The sequence below is a fragment of the Carlito syrichta genome, unplaced genomic scaffold (assembly GCF_000164805.1).
Source record: "Carlito syrichta isolate Samal-C Ts95f unplaced genomic scaffold, Tarsius_syrichta-2.0.1 Scaffold311944, whole genome shotgun sequence".
Taxonomy (NCBI): domain Eukaryota; kingdom Metazoa; phylum Chordata; class Mammalia; order Primates; family Tarsiidae; genus Carlito; species Carlito syrichta.
The window spans coordinates 148,087-165,262 of NW_007256040.1; the positions used below are offsets into that span (position 1 = coordinate 148,087).

Below are 17,176 nucleotides of genomic sequence, written 5' to 3' on the forward strand. Positions count from 1 at the left end.
TTAGTACCTCTGCTGATTGTGTTAAGTGTCTTGCAGGTCAAGGTAATGTTGAAGGGTCTAATGTAGAATTTTTGCTATTAAAGTTATTTCCTATTTCAGACTCATAGCAAATTGTATTTTCTAAAATGTCATTAAATTGACAGCATTGAAAAGTGGAAAGACTACCAATCTAGAATCAGTAGACCCAGATTGAGCCTAGGCTATGCCATTTATTGACTCTGTGATGTTAGGGAAGACACTTAGTTTCTTTGGGCTTTAATTTCCTCATTTACAAAATGAGGAAAATACTGGCCTTCAAATGTCACAGGATTACTGTGAACTCAAATGTGATGTCTGTGTATACTTTATAAGCTTTAAAATGTTATGCAAATATACTTTGTAACTATGATATTGGATCACATATGTTGATAATATTAGTATTCATACTGACTTAGGCTAAAAATTTAGTGTTTGAGTTATCATAAGATTATGTAACTCTCATGCACCTACAGTGAGTCTTTACTTTAATATTTAAACTTAAGTATCAGACCTAAGTTCTTACTCTAAATCTAGTACTCTTTTCACGAAATTACTTCAGCAAAATAAATAATATGTGTTTCCTTGTTGCCATGATAGAACCTCTTGTCAGCTACTTTAGATTCTCTGAGGTATTTTTATTACACATATCTGTTGTCATTTTCCCATGTAGTTTTCAGCCTTTGATTCATATTTAGTATCATATTTTCTACTTTGTTGTATGTGTTGTAAATAAAGCATGAGAGAATATGGTGGGAATTGGTAAAAGCTAATATTTTACTCAATATACTTTGATCCTCAACTGTATCAAGTGCAACCCCTTGAAAAATGCTAGTAGTGAGTTTAAAAATACAATGGCCGGGTGTGGTGACCTACGCCTGCAATCCCAGCACTTTGGGAAATAGAAGTGAGAGGATTGCCTAAGCACAGGGGTTCCAGATAAGCCCGGGCAACTTGGCGAGACCTCATCTCCACAATAAATCAAAAAATTAGCTGGACGTGGTGGGTCATCCCTGTAGTTACAGCTACTTAGAAGGCTGAGGCAGAAAGATGGCCTGAGCCCAGCAGGCCGTGAGTGTGCCACTGCACTCCAGCCTGGGCAACATATTGAGACTTTTACTCAAAAAAAGAAGAAGAAGAAGAAGACAGTGGCCCATTTGATATAATAAGAGCTTAGAGTTTATGGTGGAAGTTGAGAGTGGAAAGGGAGGTAGGGACCTAATTATTCTACACCCTTCATGCCAAGAGCCTGCACACTTTTCATGAAGAAGACTTGATAGTAAATGTTTTTGGTTTTCTGGTCCATTTGGTCCCTGTTGCAGCTACTTAACACTTTTGGTGTGAAAAACAGCCATAGATAATATGTAAATACATGGGCATGGTTGTTTTTCAATAAAGCTGCATTTATAAAAAGATGATGGATTGCATTTGGATCTTAGTGTGCCAATCCCTGCTGTATACTATGTAATGAGTTTAGATTTTATCCTATAGGTGCTGATGAGGTATTGGATGTTTTTGAGTAGGAAAATTGTATGATCATGATTTTATTTTGAAAAGGTACCATAAGTGGTAGAATATAAAATAAATTGGAGTGAAGAGAAACTGGAAGAGACAGGCAGAGAAATCAGAGGGGAAACTATTACTGTAGATATAGACAGAAAATGATGAATGTGGAGATGGTAGCAATAGAAATGGTGATAACTGGTTTGATTCAAGCAGAATTTTGGAGTTGGGATATGGGCACCTCCATAAGAGTGAAAATGTGATTTATTAGTCACAGATTTGAGGAAAGGGAGAATATAGGAAACTTGTGATGGAAGGATAATAGACTAGATTTGGGAAATCTCTATTTGTGGTACATTGAAGTATATAGGGAATGATTGTCCATGATGTGGTTGAAAATGGAAACTAACATAAAAGATAAAGATTGGACATAGTGATTTGACAGTAAGTTAGTATGTGGGAAGGTAAGATCATTCAGTGACAGCGTCAGGATGGAGAAGAGAGGCCTAGGGTAGAAAAAACAATATGAGACACTAAGAAGACAAGTGTTAGAGAGGAAGGAGAGAATCAGGGATGATATAAGTCATAAGAAGAGAGTTGGAGATTTGATCAACTTTCCTATAAAACTTACTCTGTAGAATTTATATTCTCAGTGGTTTTAGAAGGTTGAGTGATAATCAATATTACCTAACTTTCTGAAAATAGATTTTATTTGAGTCAGAAAATAGTTGAACACTAAATATATGCAAAGCTTTTTCCAAAGTGTTCAGGACAGTTCTTACTGTCAAGAAATTGACTCCTTTGGGAGATTTAGACATGTGGTAGAATGTGATTATAATACAGGAAATAGAATAAGTGATTTAAGGGAAATACAAAGTATAATGGGTATTACATGAGGGAGAGATGAAACTGATTAAGGAAGACTTTAAGGAATAAGTGATCTTTGAGATTAACGTTGAAAGGTTAATTATAATTTAAGAAGTGGAGCATTCTAGGTGAGAAAATATCTGCATAGGACAGAGAAAGCGGCCTGTTTTCAAGTTGAGAATTTATATCCTGAAGGAGTAGGAATTATGGTTGGGTATTTTGGGAAGGTTGGGACCAGATAAATTAAAACAAATACCCCAGTGCCTTTTTATTCTAAGGGACTGAGCTAAGACAGTGCATGATAGGCTAGATACCGATCCTATCTGTTGTGCTAGCAATTTGAGATCAGAGATATAACAGGTAGCTAATAGAAAGTATATCATAATATGATCTAGAGTTGAAGCAGGGAAGTTCACTTTTGACTGATGTGATTAAGAAAGATATTATGAAAAAGGAGGCGATTTTCAGCTATGTCTACGAAAATAAAAACATTGACAAGTTGAAATGGCAGAGGTGGGCATAAGACTAAAGGAATAGCAGAAAAAAATGTGTCAGGTTGGTAAATGGAGAAGAGTTTGGTTTTAGATGCAAGAAATTGCCTATGATTATGTCAGATGTCCTCAGTTTTACTTGTACTCGTTTTTGTATATATTTATGTGTGCATACTAAGTTCTATACAGTTTTGTTATTTGTGTATCCACTGTCACTGTCAAGATAAGTTTCATTGTTTCTAAGGATTTGTAGTGGTGCTGTTATTTATTTATTTTTATTATTATTATTTTCTGAGGCAGGGTCTCACTTGGTCTGTTGACCGCACTGGAGTGCAGTAGCGTTATCATGGCTCACTGCAGTTTCGACCTTCCAGGTTCAGGCGATCTTACCACTTCAGCCTCTTGAGTAACTGGGACTACAGGCATGTGCCACAACACCCCACTAATTTTTCTTATTTTTTGTAGAGATGGGGGTCTCACTATGTTGCCTAGGCTGATCTCAAACTCGGGCTCAAGCAGTCATTCCGCCTTGGCCACCCAAAGTGCTGGGATTAAAGGCATGAGCCACTGCACTCAACCTCCTAGTGCTCTTTCATACATATTCATCTTCTGCCTGCCTAACCCTCCTAACTGCTAATCTATGTTTTATTTCTATAGTTTTGTCATTTCAAGAATGTTCTCTAAATGGAATCATATAGTATATAACTTTCTTGTGCTCAGCATAATTCCCTGGATTATAATTCATGGATTTAAATGTTAAATTCAAGTTGTTGCATGTGTTAATATTCATTTTTATTGCTGAGTGGTATTCCATGGTATGGATATACCATACTTTGACCGTTTACCAATTAGAGGACATCTTGAGATGATTCCAGTTTTTGGTTATTACAAATAAAGCTGCTATGAACTTCCATTGTACAGGATTTTGTGTACACAATCTTTCATTTTTTCTGGATGAATGCCTAAGAGTGTAATTGAGGATCATATGATAATTTAATGATTGGTATTTTAAGAAACTGCCAAATTATTTTCCAGAGTGGCTATACCATTTTATGTTCCCATTAGCAATACATGTGTGATCTAGTTTCTTTACATTCTGTCAGCATTTGATGCTGTCACTTTTTCTTTTTTTTTTTTTTGAGTCAAAGTCTCGCTCTGTTGCACAGGCTGGAGTGCAGTGGCAAGCTCATGGTTACTGCAGCCTCAACCTGCTGGGCCCAGGCAATCCTTCCATCCCAGTTTTCCAAGTAGCTGGAGCTACAGGTGTCTGCCACCATGCTGGCTAATTTTTTGGTTTAATGTAGAGATGAAGTCTTGCCAAGTTGCCCAGGCTGTTGTTCTCAAACTGGTGGGTTTAGGCAATCCTCTTGCCTCCACCTCTCAAAGTACTGGGATTATAGGTGTGAGCCACCATGCCTGGCTTAGTTTTTGTTTGCTTTTTATTTTTTATAGTTTTAAAATTTTATTTTAAAGATGTAGGGTACAATTCGGGGTTATGTATACAAATGTTCATTATGCAGATACCCTTGTTGATGAGGTGTGCCCCTCCCTCCCCTGGCAGTTTCCCTCAACTGCCAATCCCACCCCACTTCCCCTAGTAGTTTCCCGCTACTGCCAATCTCTTTCTTACAGTATTATGATAATTGTTCAAGATTTGTTTATGAGTGAAAACATATGATACTCTGTTCTTTGTTTCTGTGATAGATCACTGAGTATGATCGACTCTAAATCCATCCAAGTTGCTGTGAAGTCCATGTGCTTGTCCTTGTTTATGGCTACATAATATTCCATTGTGTATATGTACCACATTTTTTTTTTTATCCAGTCCAGCTTTGATGGACAGCATGATTAGTTCCATGTTTTTACTACTGTGAACAGAACTGCAACAAACATGCGTGTGCAGGTATCTTTTTTATAGAATGATTTGAGTTCCTCTGGGTATATTTCTAATAGGGAGATTGCTGGGTCATATGGAAGGTCAATTACTAGTTCTTTCAGAAATCGCCACACTGTATTCCCAAAGAGGTTGCACTAGTTTGCATTCCCACCAGCAGTATAGAAGCATTCCTTTTTCTGTGCATCCTTGCCTGTATCTGTTGTTTGTTTTATTAATGATGGCCATTCTTACTGGGGCTAGGTGGTATCTCAATGTGATTTTGATTTGCATTTCTCTGATGATGAGTGAGGCTGAGCACTTTTTCATGTGTCTGTTGGCTGCCCGTATATCCCATATATCTTCGTTTGAGAAGTGTCTATTCATGTCTTTTGCCCACTTTTTAATGGGGTTGTTCATTATTTTTTTTTGGTATGTTTGAGTTCCTTGTAGAACCTAGATGTTATGCCTTTGTCAGATATACAGTTGGCAAATATTTTTTCCCCATTCTGTGAACTGTCTTCCTGCTCTCGTGATGGTTTCTTTTGCTTTGCAGAAGCTCATCAGTTTGACGAGGTCCCACTTGTCTATCTTAGTTCTTATGGTATGGGCACTTTGGGTTTTGATCAGGAATTGGTTGCCAGTTCGAATTTCCATAAAGGTATCTCCTGTATTTTCTAAGATTCTTATGGTTTTTAGTTTTATCTTTAAGTCTTTGATCCATTTAGAGTTAATTTTTGTGTATGGTGATAGGTAGGGATCCTGTTTCAGTCTTCTGCATGTGATCAGCGAGCTTTCCCAACACCATTTTCTGAATAGGTTCTCCTCTCCCTAGTGGTTTTTTTTTTTTTTTTTTTGGAGGCTTTGTCAAAGATGAGTTGGTTGAGAAACTGAGACTTTGCTTCCAGAATCTCTATCCTGTTCCATTAGTCTACATGCCTGTTCTTACCAATACTAGACTATTTTGAAAACTGTGGCCTTATAGTAAAGTTTGAAGTCTGGAAGTGTGGTATCTCCTGCTTTGTTTCTTTTGCTAAGGATTGTTTTAGCTATTCATTTTCATTTATGTTTCCATATGAATTTCTGTATTGTCATTGCCAGGCCTGTGAAGAATGATGTTGGTAATTTAATGGGTATTGCGTTGAGTCTGTAGATTGCCTCTGGTAGGACGGACATTTTAACAATGTTGATTCTTCCTATTCATAAGCATGAAATATTTTCCTGTCTGTTTATGTCTTCTTGGATTTCTTTAAGCAGTGTTTTGTAGTTCTCTCTCTTTTTTTTTTTTTTTTGAGTTGGAGTCACTCTGTTGCCCAGACTGGAGTGCAGTGGCTGCTCCCAGCCACCGCAGCCTCGACCTGCTGGGCTCTGGCGATCCTTCCACCTCAGCCTTACAAGTAGCTGGAACTACAGGTGTGCGCTACCACACCCGGCTAATTTTTTGATTTTTATTGTAGAGATGAGGTCTCGCCAAGTTGCCCAGGCGGGTCTCAAACCCGCGGGCTCAGGCAATCCACTCACCTCGGCCTCCCAAAACACGGGATTATAGGCTGAGCCACCGAGTCCAACCTGTAGTTCTCATTGTAAAGGTCTTTCACTTCTCTGGTTAGGAACATGTCAAGGTATTTCTTTTTTTTTTCTTTTTTTAAAGTGGAAATCTGCCTGGGGAAGGTGGGGGCACACCTCATCGTACCTGTACAGTGAATATTTATATACCTAACCCTGAAATGTACCCCACAATTTTAAAATAAAAAAAATTTAAAGGAAAAAAAAAATAAAATTTTTATCTTTTCTCATGGGTACGTAGGATAATATCTCATTATGATTTTAATTTGCATTTCCTTGATGACTGCTATATTAGTTGGGGTTATTCAGAGAAACAGAACCAATTGGATGGATGGATGGATGGATGGATGGATAGATAGATAGATAGATAGATAGATAGATAGATAGATAGATAGATAGATAATACGCAGTTGGCTCATGTGATTGTGGAGACTGAGAAGTCCCATAATCTATTGTCTGCAAGATCATGACCCAGGAGAGTTGCTAGTGTGAGATCCAAGTTCAAAAGCCTGAGAACCAGGAGAACAATTGTTGTAAGTTCTAGTTCAAGTGCAGGAGAAAGACAGATATCTCATCTTGAAAATAAGCAGAAGCTGGGCTCGGTGGCTCAACCTGTAATCCCGCGAATTTGGGAGGCTGAGGTGAGTGGATTGCCTGAGCCCGCGGGTTCGAGACCCACCCGGGCAACTTGGCGATACCTCATCTCTACAATAAATAAAAAAAAATTAGCCGGATGTGGTAGCGCGCGCCTGTAGTTCCAGCTACTTGGAAGGCTTAGGCGGAAGGATTGCCGGAGGCTGTGGTGGCGGGGAGCGGCCACTGCATTCCAGTCTGAGTGACAGAGTGAGACTCCAACTCAAATAAAAAAAAAAAAAAAAAAGAAAGAAAGAAAATAAGCAGAGAGAGGGAATCCTCCCTTAACCTGCCTTCAGTTTTATTCATTCCTCCAAGGGATTAAATAGAGCACAAGTCATTCATTGAGGAGGGCAATCTGCTTTACTTAGTGTACTGATTTAAATGTTAATCTCACCCCAAAACACCCTCTCAGACACACCTAGAATTTTGTATAGCTAAATGTTTGGGCACTCTGTGGCCCAGTCTAGTTGACATAAAAAAGTATCACAAGTTCACCTTTTGTCAACTTGGCACCATACACATTTCCTTAATCCATAGCTGATCTCCAAATAATGTAATCACAAGGACCACCTAATATTGTACAACTATTCTGCGTACAACTAAAATACATTAACCCCTTCCCTAGAAGAAGAGAGAAAGTTTTTGAGTGGCGCTTACTCTTCCTGATAGCCTGTAATTTAAATACTATGATGTAAAATTGACATCAGTGAATATTACCATAATATTTAACATTAGATAATATAATACATCACTACATTGTATATTACATGATAAGAGAAAGCAAAGAAATTGTCATATACATATACACACAAACATGTCATAGCAAAATAAGGAGAAATTTACAGTCTTCAGTTCTGTAACTGATCATGGAGTTGTAGTTTATATGCATAACTACCTTCTTTCACTACCCAGAATGATAAAGTGACCCAAAACTTCATTCCTGAAATTTCTGGGTCATTAATGGTCCTACCTGGATTGGGTTGTTGTCGTTTTCCATTGACCTTAATTACTAGGAATGGTAATACTAAGAGATGCCTTAAGGGATCTCCTGTATTCCAAACATATTCTTTTCTTACCTCCATTGTGGAGAAGCAGTCCAGTTTCCTCTTGGTAATCAGGTAACTCTCTTTCCCTGTTGATTCAGAGGCATTGTATGCTTGCTAAAAGTGGCTGGGCAACAGTTGTAACTTTTAGTTAAATGGAATCATGTCTTCTGGTGGAAGTATTCCTTACTTTGAAACTAAGACACATAGGCCAGAAGAGCCAAAGGTTACAGAAACAGGAAGCAAAAATTTTGTAGCGGCACTTCCATTTCCCTCCCTTAATTCCTGACTGTGGGAGAAACAGCAATATATATTGTATGTTGATGGTCCAAATTGACACATAAAATTAGCCATCACATCTACTGATGTTGAGCATTTTTTTGTATGCTTATTCGCCATATGTATATTCTTTTTGGTGAAATGTCTATGTCTTTGCCTGTTTTCTAATTGGATTATGTTTTATTTTATTGTTGAGCTTTAAGAGTTTTTCATATATTCTAGATACCAGTCAGTCCTTTGTCAGATAGGTCCTTTGCAAATATTTTCTCCTTATTTGTATTTTTATCCTCTTCACATGGGCTTTCACAAGCTAATTTTAAAAATATTTGATGACACCTAGTTTACTTATTTTCTCTTGTGGATCATGTCTTTGTTGTCAACCCTAAGAATTCTTTGCCTAGCCTCAGGTTCTAAAGATTTTCTCCTGTGTCTTTTTTTCCTAAATGTTTGATAGTTTTACATTTTAAATTTATTTCTATGATTCATTTTGAGTTAAATTCTATAAGACATGAGGTTTAAGTCAAGGTTCATTATTTTTTTACTTGTGGATATTTCATTGCTTCAGCACCATTTGTTGAGACACCTGTTCTTCCTTCACTGAATTGGATTTGAATTTGTTTGTTAAAAATCAGTTAAGAAAATTTGTGTGGATTTTGTTTTTGGCCCTCTATTCTGTTCCATTGATTGTGTTTATTTCCTCACACTATTTTGATTACTGTAGCTATGTAGTAAACCTTAACATTGGGAAAAATAATCTGTCTTACTTTATTCTTCTTTGTGAAGATTGTTTTCTGTATTCTAGAGCTATTTCCTATACATTTTGGAATAAGCTTCTTATTCCACACTTCAATTATAACTGTCATGTTGAGCCATAAAAAAGTGTTTTCTATGTAGTAAGTGCTTAAATATTAACAGTTTCATATGATTTGACCCACACAGAATAATCAAATGGACCTTTAAAGTTCCAATTAGCTTATGGGGAAGGAACACCTATATTTATTATATGTGAATGGATGGCATAATATTCATAGCAAAAATGTAAGAGCTGGAGATAATCATATTTTGCTTTCATTTTGTCTCTCAAAGAGAATGTTCTATAAACTGCAAAGGGTAGAGCAAGCATGATTAAAGAAAAAAAAACTCAAAATATATTAATACCTAACTGCTTTAAGGGGTCCAAATGAATTAAAACGTGGTATACTGAAATAGTTTTCAGTGGCAGATATTCTTTGTGAAATGAAAATGGACAGGAAAAATGGAAATGACTCAGTGAGCAAGTAAAGGATAGATTCTAGAAACTATATATTGGTGAACACCTTTGACCTCAGCCAACATTTAGATAGGTTTATTCAATAGGTGGTTTGTGCACTTTTAGAAAAGAGTCGAATATAACCAACTTTATTGCCTCTTTCATCCGATCACTAAATACTATAAGGCAGCCATTTTTGAAACCTAATGTAGTATTTGCAGTCTTGAGCTGCATTCAGAGAAGAGTAGTTTTCTATGAAATAATCCGCTGTACTCTGTGCTGGTAAGACCACTGGAATATTTTGCTCAGTTCTTCCTAATGTAAACAGTTTAGATATTGATGAACTAGAGCATTCTCAGAAGACTGCAACCACAATAGTATTTATGTGAAGGAGGATTTTCTTGAGGGGACGACAATAAAGAGAAATATCTGTAAATAAAATGGCTGTGAGTAATGTAGAGGAAACCTCACATGTTGAGAGGTACGAATAATAACTCTTCAGCTATTTTGTGGGTTATCATGTGACACACCGATTTAACTTTTATATATATATTTATTTTAAAGATGTGGGGTACAATTTGGGATTAGGTCGTTGTATAGGTAAAGTTTGTATTTCACTTTGGTCCCCACTTTGCCTGGTTTGAGATCAGGTATCCTTATTGATAAAGTGTGCCTCCCCTCTCTGCCCCAAGCAGTTTCCCACTACTGCCAATCCCTTTCTTATAGTATTAATGACAATTGTTCAGGTTCCGCTTATGAGTGAGAACATGTGGTACTCAGTTCTTTGTTTCTGTGATAGATCACTGAGTATTATAGACTCTAGAGCCATCCAAGTTGCTGCAAAGTTTGTCATTTTGCCTTTCTTTGAGACTATGTAATATTACATCATGTATATGTACATTTTTTTTATCCAATCTACTTTCGATGGGCAGCACGGTGAGTTCCATATTTTTGGTATTGTGAATAATGCTGCAGTAAACATGCTTGTATTTTTTTCGTAGAGTGATTTGAGTTACTTCAGCTGTATTCTCAGAAGGGGGATTACTGGGCCATATGGAAGGTCAATTTTTAAATCTTTTAGGAGTCGCCACACTGTTTTCCACAGAGGTTGTATTAGTTTACACTCCTACCAACAGTGTATGTTATATATTTTTTAAAGATGAGGTGTCACTATGTTGCCTAGGCTGGAGTGTAGTGAATAGTTACAGGCACAGTCATGGCACACTGCAGTCTTTAATTCCTAGCCTCAGATGATTCTCCCACCTTAGCCTCCTGAGTAACTGGGACTACAGGTGTGTGCCACACTTTTTTCTTTTTTAATGTAGCTCCCAAGGGTAGAATCTGGACAACTCTCTGGAAATTACAGGGAGAGAGATTGAACTCCATTGAAGGTACAGTCTCCAAAGAATTAGGGCAGTTGAACAGATAAATTAACCATTCTTGAGAAAAAATAACCCTTCTTTTTGCTAAAAGTGTTGTGTTTTTTTGTTTTTGTTTTTGTTTTTTTTGGCAGAGACCTTCTACCAGATACAAAATAATTTTGAAGGGAGGTACTTTGGCCTAGCGTTGGTGGTACCCAATCTTGGCAGAGTGTCAGCATCATTGCAGAGCTTACCAGAACAATTACATTTTGAAAGCAGTATATGTTTTTGTTTTTTTTTAGTAGGAGCCTCACTCTGTTGCCCAGGCCACAGCCTTGACCTGCTGGGCTCAGGCGATCCTTCTGCCTCAGCCTTCCAAGTAGCTGGAACCATAGACGTGAACCACCACACTTAGCTAATTTTTTTCGTTTATTATAGAGACGAGGTCTTTTCAAGTTTCTCAGGCTGGTTTCTATTCCCTGAACTCAGGCAATCCTCTTGCCTCGGCCTCCCAAAGTGCTGAAATTATAGGCGTGAACCACTGCACCCAGCTGTATATGTTTTTATAGATTACTTTTCCCTCATTGAAATATCTTATTCATTCCTGAAATTGGGTAAGTGATACAAACTTTGCACAGTATAATATAAATTCCATAAGGACAGGGTTCTTAATTGACTTGTCTATAAGTTATAGTTTCAGGTTCTATCACAGTACTTTAGTTTATAGTAAGTGATCACCTAATATTACGTTTTAAAGCAAGCAAGCAAACAATAAGTTCACTGACACCTACCAGATTATTGGTCTCTATGACGTTATACATTTGTAAAATACATACAATAAGCCCATTATCTTATTCTTCCTTGAATATTGATCTATTATCAAGTTAGTTCATTTTCTCTTTTGTTAGAGAACAATTTAGAAGCTTATAGTACACAATTTTTAATAGAATAGGAATCCGAATAGAATATTTTGTATCTAAATACATTTTATACATATCTATATTTGACTAATTTATCTACTAGCTGAATTTTTCAGCATTGCTAAATACAAAGAAATATTTCTCTCAAAAGGAAAGTTTGTCAAATATTTTAAGACAAAACTGTCAAAGTGTTTTCAAGAATACTTGGAAACTGACCATAACCACCTTAGCTCCTTCAATAGAAATGAGTCACAACTATTGTGTACTATTTTTCAAAGGTTGCAAATTCTTAACAATAATGAGTGAAGAAGCAGGTATTGTTTTTTTCTGACTAAAATTATGTTTATTGATTGTCCTAGTTTAACCAGAGTTTTAGGAGCTGTATTGCCCTTTTATTTTTGTAATATAGTGAGGCTATATTTTGTAGTAAATAGAGCCTGGGATAACATTACTTAACTTTTATGGTGTTTTTGAAATAATTAAGAAATTAACCAAAGTAATTGATTATATATACTAAAACTTAGTCTATAATTCTGAAATATTGTAGATTTTAAAGGTTTAACAGTGGAAATACAATTATGTCATTGTAGTGAATGTATCAAACATAAGCCTTTTGTCATTTATTTGTGGCTATTTGTAATATTTAATGCTTCATTGTACTTTGTTATGGTGGAAGTTAAATTGCTCGTCCTTAAGCTGGATTATGCTTATAATACAAGTAAGAAGAGAAATGTTAGATTTTTTTAAAATGGCTGTTAACTGATGGCTAGAAAGAACATGATAGAAAACTTATGTTTAAGATAAAAATGTGTAAAATTTAAAAAATTTGCCCATAGCACAAAGTTGTTGTACTTGTTTCTCCTGTTTCTTTATAGTCTTTATTCATGTATGTATGCATATATTTACATAATTTAAATTATAATGTAAATATAATTTTGTGATTTATATATTTTGCTATGTAGTTCCTAAGTTTTTGCACACTGCTTTTTTGTTTGTTTGTTTTTTAAGACAGAGTCTCGTTTTATTACCCAGGGTGGAGTGCAGTGGTGTGATCATAAGTCACTGCAGCCTCAAACTCCTGGGCTTAAGCAATCCTCCTACCTCATCCTCCTAAGTAGCTGGCACTACAGGTGCATGCCACTACATCCAAGTATTTTTTTTTTAATTTTAGAAATGAAGTCTTGCTAATGTTTCCCAAGCTGTTCTTGAACTCCTGGGTTTAAACAGTCCTTTGACCTCAGCCTCCCAATGTGCTGGGATTACAGGCATGAGCCACTGCGCCCAGCCCCACAGGACCCCACACTGCTGGTTTTATACTTAATTATTGATTCCTATGTAATAGCCTATCATATTTCATAATTTAATTAATCATTCCTCTAATTATAAACTTTTAGTTTATTTTTAGTTCTTTGGTATTAATAAATAGCACTCCATTAAATAATTTGTGCATTTGTTTTTTGCTAATCAGTTGTATCCCTGGAATAGATTCCCAAGGTAGGGTAATGGATGTGCATGTTTTCATGAGTCTTGAAATGTATTGCCAAATTATTTATCAAATGGCCATATATGACAAGCCCACATGTAACAACTTCAATCATGTTGAAAAATTGAAAGCTTTTCCTCTAAGATTAGGAACAAGACAAGGATACCCCTCTTGCTCTATTCAATATACTACTGAAAGTCCTAGCCAGAGCAATTAAGCAAGAAAAAGACATAAAATGCATCCCTATAGTAAAGGAAGAAGTGATTTTTTTTCCTGTTTTCTGGTGACATCTTATATATAGAAAATCCTAAAAGTCCACCAAAAAGACTTGATATAAGTGATGAACAAATTCAGTATAGTTGCAGGTTACAAAATCATAATAATGAAAATCAGTAGTGTTTCTATATACTAACAACAAACTAGCCAAATGAATCAAGAAAACTATCCCACATAATATTATTTAAAAAGTTCTTGGAGTAAACTTAACGAATGAGAAGTGAAAGATTTGTAATAGTGAAAACTGTACAACACTGATGAAAGAAACTGATGAAAACACAAATAAATGGAAATATATCCTGTTTGTGGATTTGCTCTTTTTCTTTTTTAATCTCCTTCTCCTCCCCTTCTCAAACTTCATTTACTGTTTGTGTTTTTTGTTTTCTTCTATTGATGATGATTTTTAAAAAATATACTACAAGGAGTTATTTTTAACTGGGACTTTTTTGCTTTCTTTTCTCCCCAGGGGATATTTGACAATATCAGGAGATATTTCTATTTGTCACAACTTAGTGCTAGGAGGATGCTATTTGCATCTAGTGGATAGAAGTCAGGGATGCTAAAAAACATCCTACAGTGGACTACAACTTTCCACAATGAAGAATTTTCTAGACTAAATTATCAATGGTCCCAAGATGGAGACAACCTGCCTTAAAGGAACTTTTTTTTCTCCTCCATCTACCTGCGAAGTATAGACAGAACAAAGCAGAAGTAATGGTTGACGGTTTCAGGGAACTCAGAGCAGTAAAAATGTTTAACAGAAGGAAGATTACCAAATTCTGAAAGTTAGTGTGTCTTCTTTTCCTATCTTAGAGTTGTAGAGTTTTCTTGTTGAGATGGGGTGCAGCTGCCAAAAAAGAAATTCTCTTGCATAGTACTGATGCTTATGCATCTTCTACTGTTATTTCTTCAGCATCTTGCAGTATTACATAAATACTCAGATTTCTAATGTGTTCTTATTTATATTAAACATATTTTTTATTTTACTATTCTTTTTTTGGTTATTTCATCAGTTTAATGTGACCAGTGGATCTACCTTTGCCTGAAAAAAAAGATGTCATTACTCTATAAAATTGTGAGACATTGGAAGGTTTCATTATTTTGATTGTGGCATTTTTCTAATATTACTCATCTTGGTAGGACTCAGTTCTTGTTTTAATATTGCCTTGCTTGAACATAAAGCTGGTATCACTTGTACTGTATTTTCTATGCAGTGTAGTAAAATATCACCTTGCCTCAAGCTGACTTTGAAGTTACTGGAATTCTATGTTTTGTTTATGTATAGGGTGTGTTGTCAGTGTATAAAGGAAGAGGAAGAATTTTTCAGGACAAGTAGGTAGTTTATAAATATTTTTATGGGGATCAAGATCTCTTTTTTAAAAGTAATGTGACATCTAGGTGTTATTTGGAGGAAAATTTTGTAGACTTATGCTTTATTTTGGCTATTTTTTAAGAAAAATAAGAACAAGCAAGCAAACAAGAAAATATGAGGCAGAGTCTAAAATAATCTAATAGGAGATGAAGTCTCAAAAGTTCATTGATCTATAGAAGGAGAGCCTGTAGATTCCGAAACCAAGAAGGGGAGAACCCATAGACAAACCTAGACTGTTTGTTACTTAGAACCTATGTAGTATCATAGCTTTCCTTATCTTTTCACTATATTAGTCTCTTTTGTTACTGTTGAATTTTTGGTGTAGCCGTATATGGGGTGGTTAGATGTCAGGAGGTGGACAGCTGTTCATAAAATTCAGTATAATTTCATATATGTATACTTAGCCAAATATAATTTTTTCCAATTTTTAAAAATTCTATAGAAAGATTCACCTACATAGATACTTAAAGTGACAATGTCTTTCACTATAGTGTATGAAAGAAGACAAAATGAGAATGTGCTGGAGAAACCATAGTAAGCCAAGCAGAATATCAAATTCCTGGGATTTAATGGAAGAGTATTCTTTTTTGTGCTTTATTGTAGTCACCTTGAGTTCATAAAAGCATGAAAGGCATAAGGGAATTTAGACTTCTTACAGGATAGAATTGCTATGGTATATGTATGTACTTTGTTTTGTCGTAATATTATTGACTTAATTTCATGAAGTAGGTTTCACTTTAACACTAAAAAAAAAGTGAATCTCCTATATTATTTTTTTTCAGTGAATATCACCTCTGCCAGGCAATTAACGGGATGTAGTCGCTTCAGCCATATTTTCCCTTCATCTACTTACCAGCACATTAAGATGCATAAGAGAATTCTGGGGCACTTGTCATCTGTCTACTGTGTAGCATTTGACCGAAGTGGAAGAAGGATTTTTACAGTAAGTTTAAAATTTTTGATACTGTAGCATATAGAATTATAACAATTGAAGCTAGACTACTTGGCACTGTACTGTGCTTTGTAAGCATTTCATCCTTTTCAGACAAATGAGTGCAAGAAAAGATGAGAAAATATTTTTTCATTTTATGTAAGTAATTGGGTGAACAATAATGTGCACTATCTTTTGAGAAATTTAATTTAAAAAATCAAATATTCAGAAGGCCTTTTATTCTAGAGGTGATTAATTTATGTGAAGCAAGTGTACTGGATTTCATTTCATTCCATTTTAGTAAACTTTTATTAAATTGCATTTTCCATTTGTCAGCATATTTACTATCATTTTTGCTTAATTAATTATTAAATCACCCTTATGATGGAATTGTTGAACTATACAGTAATGTAGATTATAGTTTTGTATATCTTTCTTTGATTTTATGCTGTTTATGTTTTAAATTGGGTTTTTGTTAACAAGATCATATTGTATGATTTGAGTACAAAACTGTAGTGTACCAATATTTCCAGGAAAAGGCATATTAGTCTCATTACTTCAGTACCAAGTTAACATAGAAGTGGGGATTAATGGCACAATTTTCTTTTTATATTTGTATGCTACAACAAAGAAATGGTTTGTGTGCTGAGAAGTTATGACCTCTTAGAGTACATTACAGACTCTTCCATTAATGACTTTAGACTCTAAATGTGACATCTAAGTATTTGGATGTAATGAACATGATGAATATGATGAATACTATCTTTTAATAAACAGATATTAAATAACTTATTTATTTACCATATTAGAATATAATTGGGTTCTACTATTTTTAAAACTCTTTTGTAAAGGAAGTTTAACATGATTTTTTAAAATCATAGATTATTTTTAACAGCTAGCCTCATGTTTACTGAGAAATGCATGTAGACTTTAGATTAAATTTTGATTTATTTATAGTAAAAGATATTTAAGAAATTAAGCAAAAAGGCTGTCAGGCCTAAGGAAAGAAATAATGGTAGAAGTACTTAACGTCAAATCACTTAAAAAGTGACATTAAAAATATTTTAAGTTGTGAGGATTTATAGTGAGGAATTTTGAGGGGTATTTCATAAATGCCATTGTCAGTTTGGACAGTGCTTTGTTAATGCTTGGACATAATTTATATTTGCAACTGCATCTATATTATATAGAAAGAGGAGACTAAAGAGTAAAGGCTTAGAAGTAATTGAATAAAATCCTCCCTTTGTCTCTTTGGTTTTTTGCAAGAAGCTGATGAATTTCTACTTATTATAAATCTTCTATACTTTTGTA

General features: G+C 35.2%; 1 protein-coding gene across 3 annotated transcripts in view; it reads left to right on the plus strand.

Annotated features, from left to right (window-relative positions):
- The window catches only part of BRWD3 (bromodomain and WD repeat domain containing 3), a 111,990-nt gene that overhangs the window by 23,034 nt on the left and 71,780 nt on the right, over window positions 1-17,176 (plus strand). For all 3 annotated transcript variants that reach the window (XM_008069344.2, XM_008069345.2, XM_008069346.2), the window contains one exon: window positions 15,717-15,877. In XM_008069344.2, the coding sequence (XP_008067535.1) occupies window positions 15,717-15,877 (161 nt within the window). The remainder of the gene's footprint in view (window positions 1-15,716; window positions 15,878-17,176) is intronic.